General features: G+C 46.9%; 3 protein-coding genes across 3 annotated transcripts; 2 read left to right on the top strand and 1 right to left on the bottom strand.

The window, feature by feature from the left end:
• Positions 1-287: 287 nt before the first annotated feature.
• PHALS_13942 (RAVE (regulator of V-ATPase assembly) complex subunit RAV1/DMX protein, WD repeat superfamily) lies at positions 288-7,926 on the top strand (the record flags this gene model as incomplete). The annotated part of the gene is made up of 8 exons (XM_024718778.1): positions 288-1,205; positions 1,287-1,386; positions 1,447-6,836; positions 6,895-6,972; positions 7,033-7,116; positions 7,192-7,268; positions 7,330-7,735; positions 7,804-7,926. 8 exons carry the CDS (start codon positions 288-290, stop codon positions 7,924-7,926), a joined length of 7,176 nt encoding a protein of 2,391 aa, XP_024571561.1.
• Positions 7,927-8,016: 90 nt separating this feature from the next.
• Positions 8,017-9,874, top strand: PHALS_13943 (dynein intermediate chain 2; the record flags this gene model as incomplete). Its single annotated transcript, XM_024718889.1, has 3 exons — positions 8,017-8,238; positions 8,308-9,738; positions 9,806-9,874. The coding sequence occupies 3 exons, from the start codon at positions 8,017-8,019 to the stop codon at positions 9,872-9,874; spliced, it is 1,722 nt and encodes a 573-aa protein (XP_024571562.1).
• Positions 9,875-9,998: 124 nt separating this feature from the next.
• On the bottom strand, positions 9,999-12,107 carry PHALS_13944 (rme1-like gtpase atpase without a c-terminal eh domain; the record flags this gene model as incomplete). Its single annotated transcript, XM_024719001.1, has 4 exons — positions 9,999-10,011; positions 10,078-10,177; positions 10,264-10,338; positions 10,433-12,107. The coding sequence occupies 4 exons, from the start codon at positions 12,105-12,107 to the stop codon at positions 9,999-10,001; spliced, it is 1,863 nt and encodes a 620-aa protein (XP_024571563.1).
• Positions 12,108-15,363: the final 3,256 nt, after the last annotated feature.

The raw sequence follows: 15,363 nt of genomic DNA on the forward strand, positions 1-15,363 counted from the left end.
AATGCGTGCGCTTTAACGCGAGCAAAAAAGTTGCGCACGGCGCGCTGGCACTATGCATAGATGACGGCGGTGGTGTGCTGCTACTGCCCACAAGCGCCACTTCCGTCGTAAGGGCTGCAGCTGTGGCGCATGGCTCCAGAGCCTCAACGATGAACAACCAATCAGACTTATTGAGACCATCTGTGGCATCAAATACTAACGTGATTGGATCTGAACATGTAAAGACCCATTTACATCTTTGCTTGCCGAAATGGGCTGAATTTGTACGCTGGCAGTGTGATGATCGCATGTTGAACCACCTGGAGTGGGTGGAAAGCGGCGACAACATTTTATTACTTGGAGTTGGCGAGAAACTGTCGATCTGGAAATTAGTGGACGATTCGGTGCAACTTTATCTCCAGCGCACGATCATTTTGTCAGGAGGCATAGGATCTCGTGTGAAGACGTCTCCGCCAGATATGGCAGTGAGTCATTTTGATGTGGCACGAAGTGGAAAATTTGTGGCGACGGCGTGCAAAAATGACCGAATAGTGAAGGTATGGCATTTAGGCGAGTTATCACCCCTTGAAGGCGCACCCAAGTGTATGTTTCTTGCGCACACTCGTGCTTTGGTGTCCATGATGTGGTCGAAGGACATGAATGTTTATAGCACGCGATCGGCTATCTACACCACAACACAGGGTTGTGAAATATTGTTTGCACTAGACCGGGAAGGTACCATATCAATTTGGAGAGTAAATGTCGTTCCGCTGAGGTCAATTATGCTGTGGAAACGCTTTACAGTTGCGGATGTTCGTCTGCCATTATCTTGTGAGATTGATGCAAATTGTAGAAGGCACATCCGAATTATTGGCTTAGTGAATCATTGTTGGACTCGAAGGACGTCGAATGTTTCAACTTCAATTAACGAAGCTTTGCTGGGTGAAAGCACCGCAATGGAAGCTCTTTGTCTATTTCATTTTGGATGTGGCTCACTTAATGAAGCACATCAGAATGGGTTGATAGGTCAGCGCTCGGATAGTGTTGCGAATATGAACATCAAGCTACTAGGAGATCACAGCGGTGTGGCGGCAGATACTATTTCAGGAGAAGAAGTTATTTTCGGAAACGTGGCTGTTGGGAGTACATTCGACGTACATTTGTTGTTTGGCGTCTTCGAAAACGGCGACTTTTGTATCATTCGCGTGGAGGCAGTTCCTTTTACGGTACGATGATCTTGATCGAGCTGCAATGTAAGCCGACTAACCTCATTGTGGATTGCTTGATATGCATGGATATGAGAGCAGGGTGCTTCGTCTAACTTATCGTTACTTCTCAATTATAGTAAACTTCGGGAACACCTACTTGATGCGCACGTGTACAGTGTCTGCTCAACTAAATGTCAAGGTATGTGCTGTAATTACCTGATATTGTGCAATAATTGATGCATATTTATTTTAGACTCAGAATTAAAGTCAGGAGGGTTTTGTATTGAGGTTTTGTTTCAACAGAAGAAAGCTACTAGTTATTTGCAGTGCGCAAGACTGGAAATTCAAGCCGAAAGTTGTGCCATGAACGCTCGCAGAGGACTTGCCTCCTTTTCCGTCCAAAGTTTTGAAATTCACACTGTTTGCAGTAACATGATAGGTAAACTGGGTGAGAAAAAAAACTTAGCAACTAATGGTTCAGTTGCCAATGTGAGATTAAGGTCCCACACTGATTCGGCCGCGTTGGCTGTTAATGTTCCTTTGACTAATCTGGGTGGAGCGCTTGCTATTTTTGACGCTAACGAGTCCTTACAGAAACTTCAAGTTGCTTTACGCTCAAAAATTGGTTTTTTCGTGGGTTCTGTCACGCACACAACTAAATTTGAAGGGCGAAAAGTGATTCATACTTTCATTAACGGAAAGTTGCATGTCCTAATGGTGAAGCCTAGTGAAACTAATGAAGAAATAAAAGCAGTTGAATGTGCGCCATTTGAACACCTGGGATCTCAGATGAGATCCTTGATGCTGGCAGCATGTTTTGTGGATGAAAACAGCAATTTAAATACTTTAAGTAAGCTCATTGCCGTGGATATTCCCGATTTTGTTAAAGCTAAGTGGTGCGATAGCTCATCATATTTGCTTCAACCAGCAAAACGCAGCTTTGCTAAAGATTATAGCATGCTTGTCGGTCTACACAAAGGTGAAAGCAAGCTTACGGTTTGGGTTTTCTCGTTCGATTTGATAAATCCCCCCACTGTCGATTTATCTAGAAAAACAGCGGTTAAAATACATGAAACCGAAGTTCTTGATGTTGCCAGTGTTCCAGCGTTTGGTATATTTCAGATCATATTTGCAACTTTTGACCAACATTCGCAGCTGGCTTTATGGACATTTGCAGACATGATTGAATTACTTGAGGTGAGACTTGTTCACAAAATCGACGTCGGTGTATTATTACAAATGGCGAATCGGGCTCAACGGTCTCACATGGAATCGACCGTCAGCAAACAAGAGTTTACATTTAAGCACTTCACCTTTAGCCTTTGTGGGAGAGTAGCGATCTTGTTCGAAGGACGTGGAAGTGAAGCTGTTGACAAAATTTGCTTCATACCTGCCTTAGAGACTATAATGGAAGGGGTCGTTAATCTTTCGCACAAGCAGTTTGGTCACGTGAAGACTTTGGAGTGGACGCCACAAATCATGCTTGAGCAAGAGTGCGATCTTCTTTTTTTGTCCACTACGACAATCGGTTTAATGAAGTTTGACTGCTCATTGCCAATGAATAAGTGGAGTATTGCTTGGACTCTCAATCGCTTTAGTGTTCGACCTGAAGATATATCATCACTTTCTGGCTACCCATATGGCCTTCTTCGTGTCGGGCCCAGTTTGGCGCATCTAAACCTTCAAGACTTTGACCATACAAGTTCGCTACAGCAACCAATCGGTCTTGACCCACTATCGAAGGCATTGCCCGCGCATCACCCGATTGTGCTGACGTATTTGGTCGCTCGTGGGTCCTTTCATACAATTCAGACTATTCTTGAGTTCGTCAAAAAGAAAATTATCGAGCATGAAGAAACCTGCTATTTAAGAATGACAGACGACTCATTGCTGCAGACTCTTCCTTTACTCTCATTGTCCCAGCTGCTTGAAGATATGTCGCACACGACTGAAGGCAAGGAAAATGAGCGACTGAACGTTAATCAGATAACGAAGAAAAGTTTGGAAAGAAATGGTGCCAGAAATTATGGTGCAGCCGTGCTGGCCCCAGCTAGAGCGAGTGACCACCTTACGATGAAGTTTGGGCCGTCTTGTCAGAATGGCGCTTGTTCAAAGGACACTGATCGTGCAGACTTGTTGTTCGCCACTCCGGCATCAACTTCAAGTGATTCACTTGCTACTGAAGAAGCTATATCAAAGTTCAAGCTGAATACGGACGAGTATTTATTCTTTTTTAGTCGGCACAAAAGCTCCTTGACATTTATGACAAAGGACGAATCGAATATGTTCTTTGCAGTCATTGCTAGCATTAAGAAGATTGTGAGCTGGGTGCATGACAACAGCCGACAGAAGGACGAAGCTGCAATTCGTTTTTATGCCTCGTTGATTTGGCCAGTTGATCCTATTGACGTATCTACTGAGCTGACCACTACATACTTAGAAACACCAGATCAGCAATCAACTGATGCTCGAACACTGAGGAACCGAGCTGTGTCTGGCCTTTGTTCGGAGCAAGTTGCCTGGGGAGCTTTAAGTGATTTTCAAACAGAGTTGCTCCAGGAATGCTTTTCTTCGGTAAAGCTGAGCTGGAATGAGATGCGGCGCTCTCGATTGCCGTTTTGGCTAAAAAGCTCCGCAAAGCTTGTTCACTTTGTGGAAAAAGTGGCACAAGCTGAATATGCAGCAAACCGGGACCCCTTTGTGGTTGCTGTGTTCTATGTTTTGTTAGGGAAAACCACGCTGCTGGCGACTCTTTTTAAATTGGCGAGCGAGACGCGAATCGCTGAGCTTTTAAGTAAAAACTTTACTGAAATGCGCTGGAAAAATGCGGCCTTAAAAAATGCCTACGTGTTGAAGACGAAGCAACGGTATGAGCTGTCTGCGGCCTTCTTTATTTTAGGTGGTAAACTTTCCGAAGCAGTATCGGTGGCTGGAAAGGCGGATGAATCATTAGTATTGTCATTTTTAATCGCTCGAATTTCGGCGAAATGGGACCTTGGAGGTCATTCGAGCTTCCCTGGGGCGGTCAAACCACTGATACCCTTTACAGGCGTGAACTCTAGCCTTCGAGAAACTAGTCAGTTCGAATTAAACTCTGGTAACCTGACTAGCGACGACGATTTCCAAAGGTCAGCCCATTTGTGCATGGACTTTCTTCGCACAACTGTTTGGGATAAAGCTTCCAAATGTGGAGATTTATACATGTGCTTTCTAGTCAAATACTATCTGGGGGAGTTTAGTAATGCTGTCAGCATGTTGGTGACCCCACCAGCTATTGAGATGCGAAGTATGTTTGACGGAGCAGGTGTCGCTCAACCTAACATGTATTGGTCAGCTTTTGGAAGAAGCTTACTAGGTGCATGCAATTTATTTCGCTTTCTTCGAAATTCTTCCATGCCGGTGAGACTGATCACGAAAAATAGTATTGTTCGGCTGAACGCTACAGCCATTATTCGTTTGCAAGATACGGGGTTTGAAGTGTGCGCACTACTTCACCAGCGTGATATGGCATCATTCATACGGGGCTTTCGAGAAGAAAGCGCGACATCTTTAGACGTAGCAGCTTTTATGGCATATCGCCAGCGCATATTGAATGCAGCAGTAGGAAGTCAAATGGAATTTTTGTATGCCACTTTTTTGAAGACAACACGCAAAGCCCTGATAACCCCGTCCAGCTCAGCGTCTGATATTGCACAATTTAATTTTGAGGACCGAGTGAACGAAGAAATTCAGAATGCTGTGTGCGGTGGAGGGGACTTTAATTTTCCGGGTTCACCAGAATTGACCCAAATATTGCAACACAAGATAAGAACCGCGGTTGTCGAGTCGCTTATTCATTCCGGTCGTCTTGTTGCATTAGATTTTTTGGTATGTGGGTGGAAGCAGCCTGGATTTTCAGCATCAGAATTTGGTTTTAAAAGCCCGCTGCCCCAATTGGTTGAGGTCATAGCCGAGGGAATTGCTACAGTGGCTTCAGGAGATCTCATCTCTGCGGCCACAGACCGTGTGCACACTAGAAAGGTAGACCAGACGTGTTCAATCTTGTTGACTTCAGCAACACGACTTTTGTTTTGGCTGCAATATTTGTATCTGAAACCGGCTAAGCAACGAGCGGCTTTTCCAAATCGTAACTTTGTTTACGTTGCTGTTGCAGCAGTTCACAGCGCTATCTGTATCTGCTGTCGTTATATAAAGACTGCTTGCTGTTTAAATCGTGTACTTGGCATTGTCTTTTCGCACAAAAGTGACATGTCTCTCAGCTCGCAGGAGGCACTGACTAATATCTTGAGCAGTGACAATTGTGTGAATTGCGCTTCTCTCAGCCGCTTCACAAACAAGTTTTCTGACGCCAGTTTTGCATCATCTTTTTCAGAGAGAATTCGTGTTTTATATGCGGCAGTATGTGCGTTAGAAGTCGAGCTGGACGAGTTTACCGCTGAAGTAAAAACAAGCAGACTTCATCATTCGATGCCCTCGCGCAGTTCATTGGATTCTTTTCTTTTGTACTGTCCGTATCGAGAGCTGGTTTTGATAATGGCGGCAGGCGAAATGCCAAATCATCTTTTGAAACTTGCGGCTGATGACATAGTTTCTACTTCTAATTTATCCATGAAACTAGTCGAAGCCTGGAAAAATTACAATCATCGACTCGCTGAATTTGCGCTGAAGCATTTATTGTGCGATTTGGCTGGCGTCTTATTCGGTCAGCCTTTGAATGCGACCTCTCTTACAAGTCCAAGATTTGCTTTGCCAGCTTCACCTAAAGAAACGGCTTCACCAAGTCGTAGTAGTGTCACGGACAGCCCTAGCGCTTTCATTGTTGATGCTCCCAATGCTTCTCCATCTCAACATCAAACTAGAATGCGGCAACTTCTTAAATGTGATTGTGAGCGCTGTCCTTGGGTTTTCCTCTTAGAGCGTTTCACTGACAAACACGAGCTTTTACTGCGTCTGAATGCTCATTTAGAGTGTTGCCGTGAAAAGTTACATGAAGAAGTGCGATGGGGACGGCTTCCGGAGCCAACAACCCGGAATATTATTTTAACGCGGTCACAAAAATTGCTTTTGTCATCTGTTACTGACTCTGCACCAACATTTTCACTTGCTAGCAAGTATGCAGACCATCTTAAGCGGCGAACAATGATGTCAATGCCCAGAAAAGTTGCTATACATGTTCAATGTGTGTATCGGAGCGAGACGACTATCAAAGGTATTTGCTTTAATCGAGCAGTCTGCGACGACGTGGGAGTAAGTGTCTGCGGTAGCAAAGGCATCTTTCGTGCTAGCTGTGTCGACTATGCTGATGGCTGTCGTTTACAGTTCAGGGGTGTGTACGCGCCTCCCCACAGCTCGGTCATTTCGGCAGAATACTTGCAAGTATCTCCGGTGAAAATAAACCATCGACATGAAGTGCAAAGTAACGTGCCTCCTTTGAACAATTATTTGACTGCTCGTAGCCCTCCATCGCCGCTTCGCAACTCGGCTCATTTGCTTGCATCTCCGTCAGAACCAGGATTTAAGCCCACTGCACTAGCTTCGCACCCATTCTTACCGTTATTCGTGTCGGGAGATCAAAAGGGTCGCGTGCATCTGTGGTCCTATGATCGTCTCAGTGCTGTGTGCGCGTTTCAGACAAAAGACACTGTTGCGGTATGTACTTTTCACCTGCAGTAGAATAGTCTCATTGCTTTACGTTGCTGTTTCGTAGCCGTCCTCAAAAAGTCCGTCAATGCTATCTGGTCGGCGAAGTGTAAAGGCACTAGGATTCGACAATCTTGGTCAGCAGGTACACCACATATTTGTCTATACAGCAAATTTTGATCAGTAACCCATGCCATTATCTCAGCTTGGTGCTGTGGATGCTATGGGACGCTTGTTTATGTGGAAATTTATTGAGCTAGATCGAGCTCCTTACTACTGCGAAATCGGGGTGAGTGGCACGACGCGGAAGGTTTGAATTAAACAATGGTCTTTACTCTTTATTATACGCTCTGGGTGTACTTAGTGTCATGATAAGGGCGCCAAAGGGCTTGTCTTTCTCAATTCAAGTAGTAGTCTGGCTACTGTCGGAACATCATCTGAGTACGCTAAGTTGGACTCGATTTTTTTGTGAATCTAATGCTGAACTTTTGTTTTTTTAAAGAAAGAGAACTGTATGCGTGTGGGATACGCTTTTGCCGACGTCAAAAGCTCTTATTGCAGCACCGGTGTGTCATACGGCGGGAGCTACTGCAGTCGCATTTTCATCGACCTATCAACTGCTTATTACAGGGGGCGCCGGTGGTGCATTAAGCATTTTTGACATGAGGCAGCGTCGTGTTTTGCATACGATTTCAAACGCTCACGAAACACCGATTAAGACGATTGTGCTGCACCCAGGAAGCGACTGTGTACTTTCGGGCTCTGCTGGGGGTGACGTCAAAATCTGGTCTTTGCCTCTTTTCCGAGAAGTTGCTTTCCTTGGCAAGGTGCATGTCAAATCCTCCTTTTTAAGCGATGCTGCGACAAATTTCTTGAGTGATGCTGCATCAAACGTGGCAATTAACGTGGTATGTACCTCCGCTATTCACTTATATTTAAGCTTATGAGCAGCGATGTTTCGTGTGTAAATCAACAGACAAACTCTTCTTGGGGCGTTACATACGCCGTCGCAACAGAAGATGCATTTTTTACGAGCGGCACGGATGGCTCAGTTCAGCGACTTACAATACCGTCGTTGTGGACCCGCCCTAAATACTAATAGACAACATCATTCAGATGTCGTTCTTATTGAAAGGTCCCTTCCTAAGAGTCGCGATCCTTTTTGACATAAGCCATTTACAAGCAAAAGATGGGACCGAAGAAGCCACAAATTGGCACCACTGGACGAAGGAAGACAGATAATCATTCGAAAGGCCACACGTTACCAAATGGGGATGGTTACGACAAAGGAATACGGAGTGGCACGGCAGGACCCGGCCTAGGTGTAGGAGGGGTCGGTAGTGGAGCCGCGGGCGGCTCTCTTGCAAACGCCGGACAGGATAAAGAAGAGTTGGATGCGTATAATGAGCCGGCAAGTTGCTTTTATTTCTAATACATTTATGACGATTGCGAAGCTGACGGTTCCTGCTGTATTTGGTAGGTAAAAAAAGTAGTGGTACCCGAAAATCAATTGAAACTCTCGCCGCAAGAGCTGTCTGAAGAATTTTCGCGGGTGCTCACAGCGAATGATCCAAATGTGCCTAATAATATCTCGAAGTATAATTACAAGGAGCGAACCTACAAGGTAGATCCGCCTGGACCAGGAGATCATTTACACATGCATTTCTGCTACGACGGTAGCATGATGCACAAAGAGTCAGAAGATGCGAAAACTCAAACGGCTTTTGACCAAAAGTATGCTGAGGAAGAAAAAGAAGCGCATGAGCTGGGCGTTCAACTGGCAAAGGAAGAAGCGGAGGCGAAAGGGGAAAAATTCAATATGGCTGCTTTGTCCTTTGAGTCAGGCAAGAATCAGTTTAACTACAGCGAGCGTGCAGCGCAGACATTTACTAATCCGTTGCGAATACGTACCGTTGAGACTACCCCGCCACCCATCGTGAGCTATATGGCCACTGTAACACAGTTTGAGATTTATGATACTTTTATGGAGGCTTACGAGCAGCATCAACGCGAACAACTTCAGCTTCAAAAAGTAGGTCAAAGAAAGGATAAAGACGAGAAAGATGGTGCAGGTGCGACTGCAGGAGGAGACCTATCATCGGCTGTCTCTACAACGTCAGCTGGAACAACTGTTCCAAATGGTGGGGGAATAGGCAAAAGCAATGACATGGTACACTCGTTTGCGATGGGAAAGACGTTACGCATTATCGAGCGCATGGTGAATCAAAATACTGATGATGAAATTTTCAGTGACCTTAAGTATTGGGAGGACGCCAGTGACCAGTTTCGCGAAGGAGAAGGTTCATTGTTGCCGTTATGGCGATTCTCGAGCGATCGAGCCAAAAAGAGGCAAGTGACAGCAGTGTGCTGGAACCCGCGCTTTGGCGATCTTTTTGCCGTTGGCTTCGGCTCGTACGACTTCTTAAAACAAGACAGTGGTGTTCTATGTTGTTTCTCTCTCAAAAATGCGTCTCATCCTGAGTATACCTTCATTACAGAGTCAGGAGTCATGTGTCTCGACTTTCACCCTCAACATGCTGCCTTGCTTGCCGTTGGGTGTTATGATGGCACCGTACTTGTTTACGATGTTCGCAGTAAGACAAACCGGCCGATTTATGTGGCTACAATCAAGACAGGCAAACACATGGACCCTGTATGGCAAGTGATATGGCAGGAGGAAGACCTCGCTAAAGAGCTTAATTTTTATTCGATATCATCGGATGGACGAGTCGCTAATTGGATACTGAGCAAAAATGAGCTAAAAATGGAGCCTGTAATGCAGCTAAAGCTGGTAGCCGCTGCAAAAGATGACCCCGAAGATGCTTCAATATCTGGACTTGCTGGTGGATGCTGCTTTGATTTTAACCGTTTCAGCGAGCACATTTTTATCATCGGCACGGAGGAAGGCAAGGTTCATAAGTGCTCAAAAGCCTATTCTGGACAATATCTCGAGACTTACACAGGTCATCACATGGCAGTATACGCTGTGCGTTGGAACCCTTTCCATGAGCGAGCTTTTCTGTCGTGTAGTGCCGATTGGACCGTAAAGCTATGGGATCACAGTCTTTCTGAGCCGATCATGTCTTTTGACTTGGGAAATGCTGTCGGCGACGTCGCTTGGGCACCGTACTCGTCTACCGTATTCGCAGCTGTTACAAGCGAAGGGAAAGTTTATGTGTTTGACCTGGCGGAAAACAAGAATGAGCCGTTGTGTGAGCAGAAGATTGTAAAGCGTGCAAAACTCACGCACGTGGCTTTCGGTTCCCGTGATCCACTGATACTTGTCGGAGACGACCGCGGTGGGGTAAATTCGCTGAAGCTTTCGCCCAATTTGCGCAAATTTGTTAGCTCTGTAGGTGAAGACAGTGCATCTGATGTTAGTGGGGCATCAACATTCAATGTAGATGCAAGCATTTCAAGTTTCACAAAGGCGCGCCTTGAGAAGGAGTTCGAGAAGATCGACAAGTTGCTTGACGCAAATGACGACCAAGTGGAGCAGTAAAGTGCCAATCTGATTAGTGCGTACATACTTAATAAAGCTGTGTAATTCATTTGATAATCAAAACCTTTGCGCTGCTAATTGATGACCACATTCGCAATTCTACTATTTTGTGGGTGTTTGCTTTGCTTTGCAATCGCAATATTATCGTACTTAAAGAGCATGTTGGTATGGTCGTATCCCGTACGGTCGCGAACACAGCGGTCCAGTCTAGGGACATGCAGATGAAGTACATCATCTAAAAATGTCTTGTGCAACGCATCTATAGCAGGAAATTCCTCGAGTGGCGTGGATGACAAAGCTAGCTCCAAACCAGGCCGAACAGAATTCCATTGCGTCATAATGTCGTCATGTGAACGGTCAGATTTGCAGAGTAAAGGCCTATAAACCCGGCGGAATGTTTGCGGCAACCATTTCAGCACGCTCTCACGCTTACGCTTCAAGTTTATAACTGACGCCTTCCATAGCGCAAGGTTTGAGGCGCAAGACGAAAATAGGATCTTCAAGAACGTGTTTAATTTAAACAAAGACTTAGATCGCGCAACTTGCATGGACCAATTATTTTCCCATCTTGTACGGTCAGCACCACAGTTCTCAACGGAGGTTGCACCTGAAGATACAGATGAAGACGATGGAGATACTGACAGCATCATCGCTTTACCCGACAAGTTTTCCGAGGGGACCCCTAATCTCACCGTGCGAATCAAATATAGTGCAATAAAGCCTACACTTGACACAATTACCGCAATTTGCGCGCGTTTCCAGAAAAAGAGTAGGTCCAAGTACTCCTTCTTGCAAGAATCAACCAAAGTCATGTGCATTTTGAGTCTCAACCCCGTTGCGTTGAGCAGATTCAAAACATTTTCTGTAGCGCGATCAGGCGCCCGCTCTACTTCACAAATCACTTCACCACGGATCCCATCAAATTCATGCTCCAGCATTTTAGACAAATCGAGTTGCAACCGTCCACTTTCTTGTACTGGCAGACTTTCTCGCTTATCTCGTGGGACATACATAGTGTAAATTGATGGCAGATCCTTGCGTCCAATGATTTTGCTCAAATTCCAGCACAACGCTCCGTACGCGCGCGCAAAGTCGTGTACAGTCTGAAAGTCGTCTACCTTATTGAGAATCAGTAAAACTTTGCTACTCATATCCTGCAGACAACTGGTAAGCACGTCCAGTGTCTCAAACGTCGTACCAGGTTTGTCCGGGTCAAACATGACAAGGATCACGTCAGCGCGGTACGCGAACCACTGCACTACCTGTTTGAAGTCATACCCCCGATCCTTGTCCGTGCGATCCAAGAGCTTGCCGGGCGGGTCGATCATGCCTGGCGAATCCACTATCATAAGCCCACTATCATCCAATAGCTTGCTTCTAGCGACTACTTTAAGCTCCACCTGGGACACGAACTCATGGCCGAAAAGACGCTCCACATCTCCAAAACCGAAGTGTGCATGTCTGACAAGCGCCGCGCCATCAAGCCGCTCGTCTCTTGAACCACCTACTAATATCGTGAAGATGCAGTCTGTTGGCGCACGTCCGGTCTTTTGCACGTTTTGACCCAACATGTAATTGATGAAGGTGCTTTTGCCCGACGAATGATTGCCCAGCACCAATACCATGGGCACGTTCACGGGTGCGAAGGATGGGAAGCGCATCTGCGCACGAAGTATCTCTAGCCCTGAATATAGTAAATTTACATCTCTTTGGATCATACGATAAATGTCTCCCGATACGCGAACCTCGCGCACTGCCGCGCCACTTGAGCCCACCATGATGTTTGGTTGGCGACGCTAAGCACCTTTTAATCTCAAAATTCTCAAAAAATGCACTCTTGAATTTGCTTTTCGACTTCAACTAAATGTTTGCCGTAACATTGCGAGCCTTGATAATAAGCTGGTTGCAACGACAGGATTTGGTGCAGCAAGGCATTGATTTAGCAGGTACAGGATTGTGACACTATCTTGAAGACAGCTTTTGCTCGGAAGGCACACATGAATTAGCTGCAGCGGACTCTTCTAGTGGAGGGCAGTTTTCGCAATATACTGAACGGAATTAAATTGTTTATTAAAGGAGAAATGAGGTTCTGTTGTAGAGGCTCAGCATATCTTACAAAAATGACAGGTAGTCTAAGAGACCGTCAAACTGGGCATATTGCTCTCACTCATTGATTTTGCGTTGATAACCGCAGTGCACAGCTTGAAGGCTTTGCTTGTTGTCGATGAATGGTTGGTTAGTAAAAGTCCCCATTGTATTTGACACCGCTAAGGGTAGATTTGGTCTTGGTATAAAGGGGCTATTGGTACAACTCGCTGCCTCCAAGAGTACTGAAAACCTTAACCAAGGTAAAGGGACTCTTCCGCTCAAAATGGATACTGTTTTATTTGCGGCAGATCTAAAATTGTTAGGTTTTCCTAATTGAAATAGTATTACCTAACTAATATAGTTCAACCTGATTAATATAGTAATATGCATCGCTACTGGCAATCCTGCGCATGTGGTGGCTTCTTGTAACGGTGTAGCCACACCACTGTATACCAAATTGTGTAATCCACACCTATGTCATGGAACACCATCTTGTGCGACCCGCCCTTTCATACAAGATTACGTGTAACCCCGTTAGACTCTCCCCCATTAAAATTGTGAATATCCCTAATTCACATTTAACAGTCGCCTCATACGAGGCTAGCGTGTCTGAGACACCTTCATGTTCTTAAGAACAACTTTAAACATTCTCCGCTCTATGAGCCCTGTGTCTACGACACGCAAAGCACCCAGCCTAGCTGGTTCCGAGAGCGCCCGCGAGCAAAGCCCTTCTTCTTCTGCACAGGGTGCATCTCCGGACAGTACGTCCGCGGCTTCACGGGTAACACATCCCAAGCTATCAGCAACTGAGCGCAACACACGGTTCCTCGTCAAAGAGTTGGAGGAGATGGACTACGAGTCGGGTACTCCTTTCCCAGCATGGGAACACGTGGAGGATGAAGTGCGCCAACGGCGCGACGTGAGCCCAGCCAAACCTTGCAGACACCGTGTCCGATCCCCTACCACCGGATGCTGTTCACTTTTTGCAAAACGCTCGGCTTCCAAGGCAGTGATATTCTTACCAAGCGCCTCGACAAGGCACAGAAGCAGCAACTATAGGCTGCTCACAGGGCGGCTCTCCCTACGCTCGTATCCACGTTCGGTCTTAGACCCTCGTGTGGAATACGGCTTCCGCTCGGCGGGTCCCGCTACTGAAACGAAAGACGCGATCACTCGATTGCTAGGAGTCTACGTAGTCGTACCCCCGGCTACTACACAAGCTGAGCTTGTTCAGTGGAAAGCTCTGCGAGCTCGCTTTTTGGTACCCCAAGAGAAAGTAATGGATTGGTACTGCGCCCGACTTCGAGCTCAAAACGGAGGCGCTCCTGTATCTGCGATGCGGACCATTCCTGTGGTGCTCGCCCCTGGCGGAACCGCTGCAGATAATGGAGAGCTCTTCGAGCAATGGGTGCAGCGGCACCGGAAGCTTTCCTTGCTGCCTACCGTACAGCGAAGCCACAAGGAAGTGGACGTGCGCGTAGAGAGCCATCCTAGATTTGAGTTTGCCAAGCTCAAGGCGCAACGCCGACTTCCTGCGTATTGTCGCCCTGCGACATATGGAACGATCCGTCGCGCTCTCGCGAGCTCTGTGATTTCTCACGCGGGTGGGTCTACGACCACAGCAGCTCAGGACCATAGCTTGAGCTCAGCTCATGGCCTTCCGGCTTCCCGAGCTAAACGCAGTGCGCACGACGACGCGAAGCGTCATGATCCTTCTGATCATAAGCGTCCACGACGTCTGGGAAGTCTTGTCGAAGTGGCACCTCAAACTTCCACGAATTCTCGGAGTTTGGGTATCTTCGCCACTTCACAAGATACTGGGTTCGACCCTGTCGACGACATCGACCCACAAGTAGTTCCACGTGGTATTGGGGAAGAGTCGACGGCGGACGATGACGACTTAGTCGATCACCGTCCGGTGACTCGTGATGCTCTTAGAGCGTTGGAGGACAAAATCCGTCGTCATCGGCACTCTGCCGAGCATCTCTCCAAGACTTCTTCCGCTGCGCGGAAGACCTCGGAGCACTTTGTGCACCGACTGCCTCACGTTGAAAATTCCGTGCTCTTTCGGAGCGGCTTCTCGCCGTCGAGCAGGTGAATACGTCACTTCATGCGACGGTGCAGCGCCTTGCGCCGTTGGAAACGAAAATTGTTGCACTCCGTGCTCAGAGCCAGTTGCTGGTTCAGCTTCGGGGTTGTTGAGCGTCTTTGGGCGCAGCCTTGGTGCCAACGCTTCCGCGTGTTTTATGTGGGCTTGCTTAAGCTGTACCGGGATCCGGCGTTTTACTTCCGCCGAATCCCAGTACGGCTTAAGCAAGCCCACATAAAACACCGGGTGGGTGCGCATCCATCTCGGAAGTTTCAGCGTATACGCTAGACCTCGCTTGGCCACGATCTTAAAAGGTCCAACGGACTGTGGACAGAGGTTCGTCTTCAAGACAGCAAAACTACATGTGTAGGAAGGTTTTCAGCGTTCAGTAAAACCAGATCTCCGACCTCAATCTTTTATGCACTTCTTCTTCCTTTTCCGTCTGCATATTCCTTTTGCATGTCTTGGCTTTCAGCCATCGCATCGCGAACGGTCGTAAGACACTCAGTTTGGTAGACAGGAAGTCATCGACTTCTTTCCGGGCAGTGATGGGGCTGACATCAGCTAGCCGTTCGGCTATTCCTCCCATACCAAGCATTGAGCCATGGGATGGTGGCGTCAGCGGGACGCAACAATTAGTCCAATCACATAGAGCGGCATGTAGCCGGTAGATGAATACACTGCAATGTTCAGAGCAAGCTCAACGAGTGGCAGCATTGCGCTTCAGCGCTTCGGAGACTCAGCGCAGACGCTGCGAAGAACGTCTTTAACAACGCGATTCACGATCTCAGTTTGACCGTCGGTCTGCGGATGGTCCGCTGTTGACATAGTCAACTTGGTGCCCAGCACCTTGAAGA

Source organism: Plasmopara halstedii (genome assembly GCF_900000015.1).
Source record: "Plasmopara halstedii genome assembly, contig: Scaffold_7, whole genome shotgun sequence".
NCBI lineage: Eukaryota > Oomycota > Peronosporomycetes > Peronosporales > Peronosporaceae > Plasmopara > Plasmopara halstedii.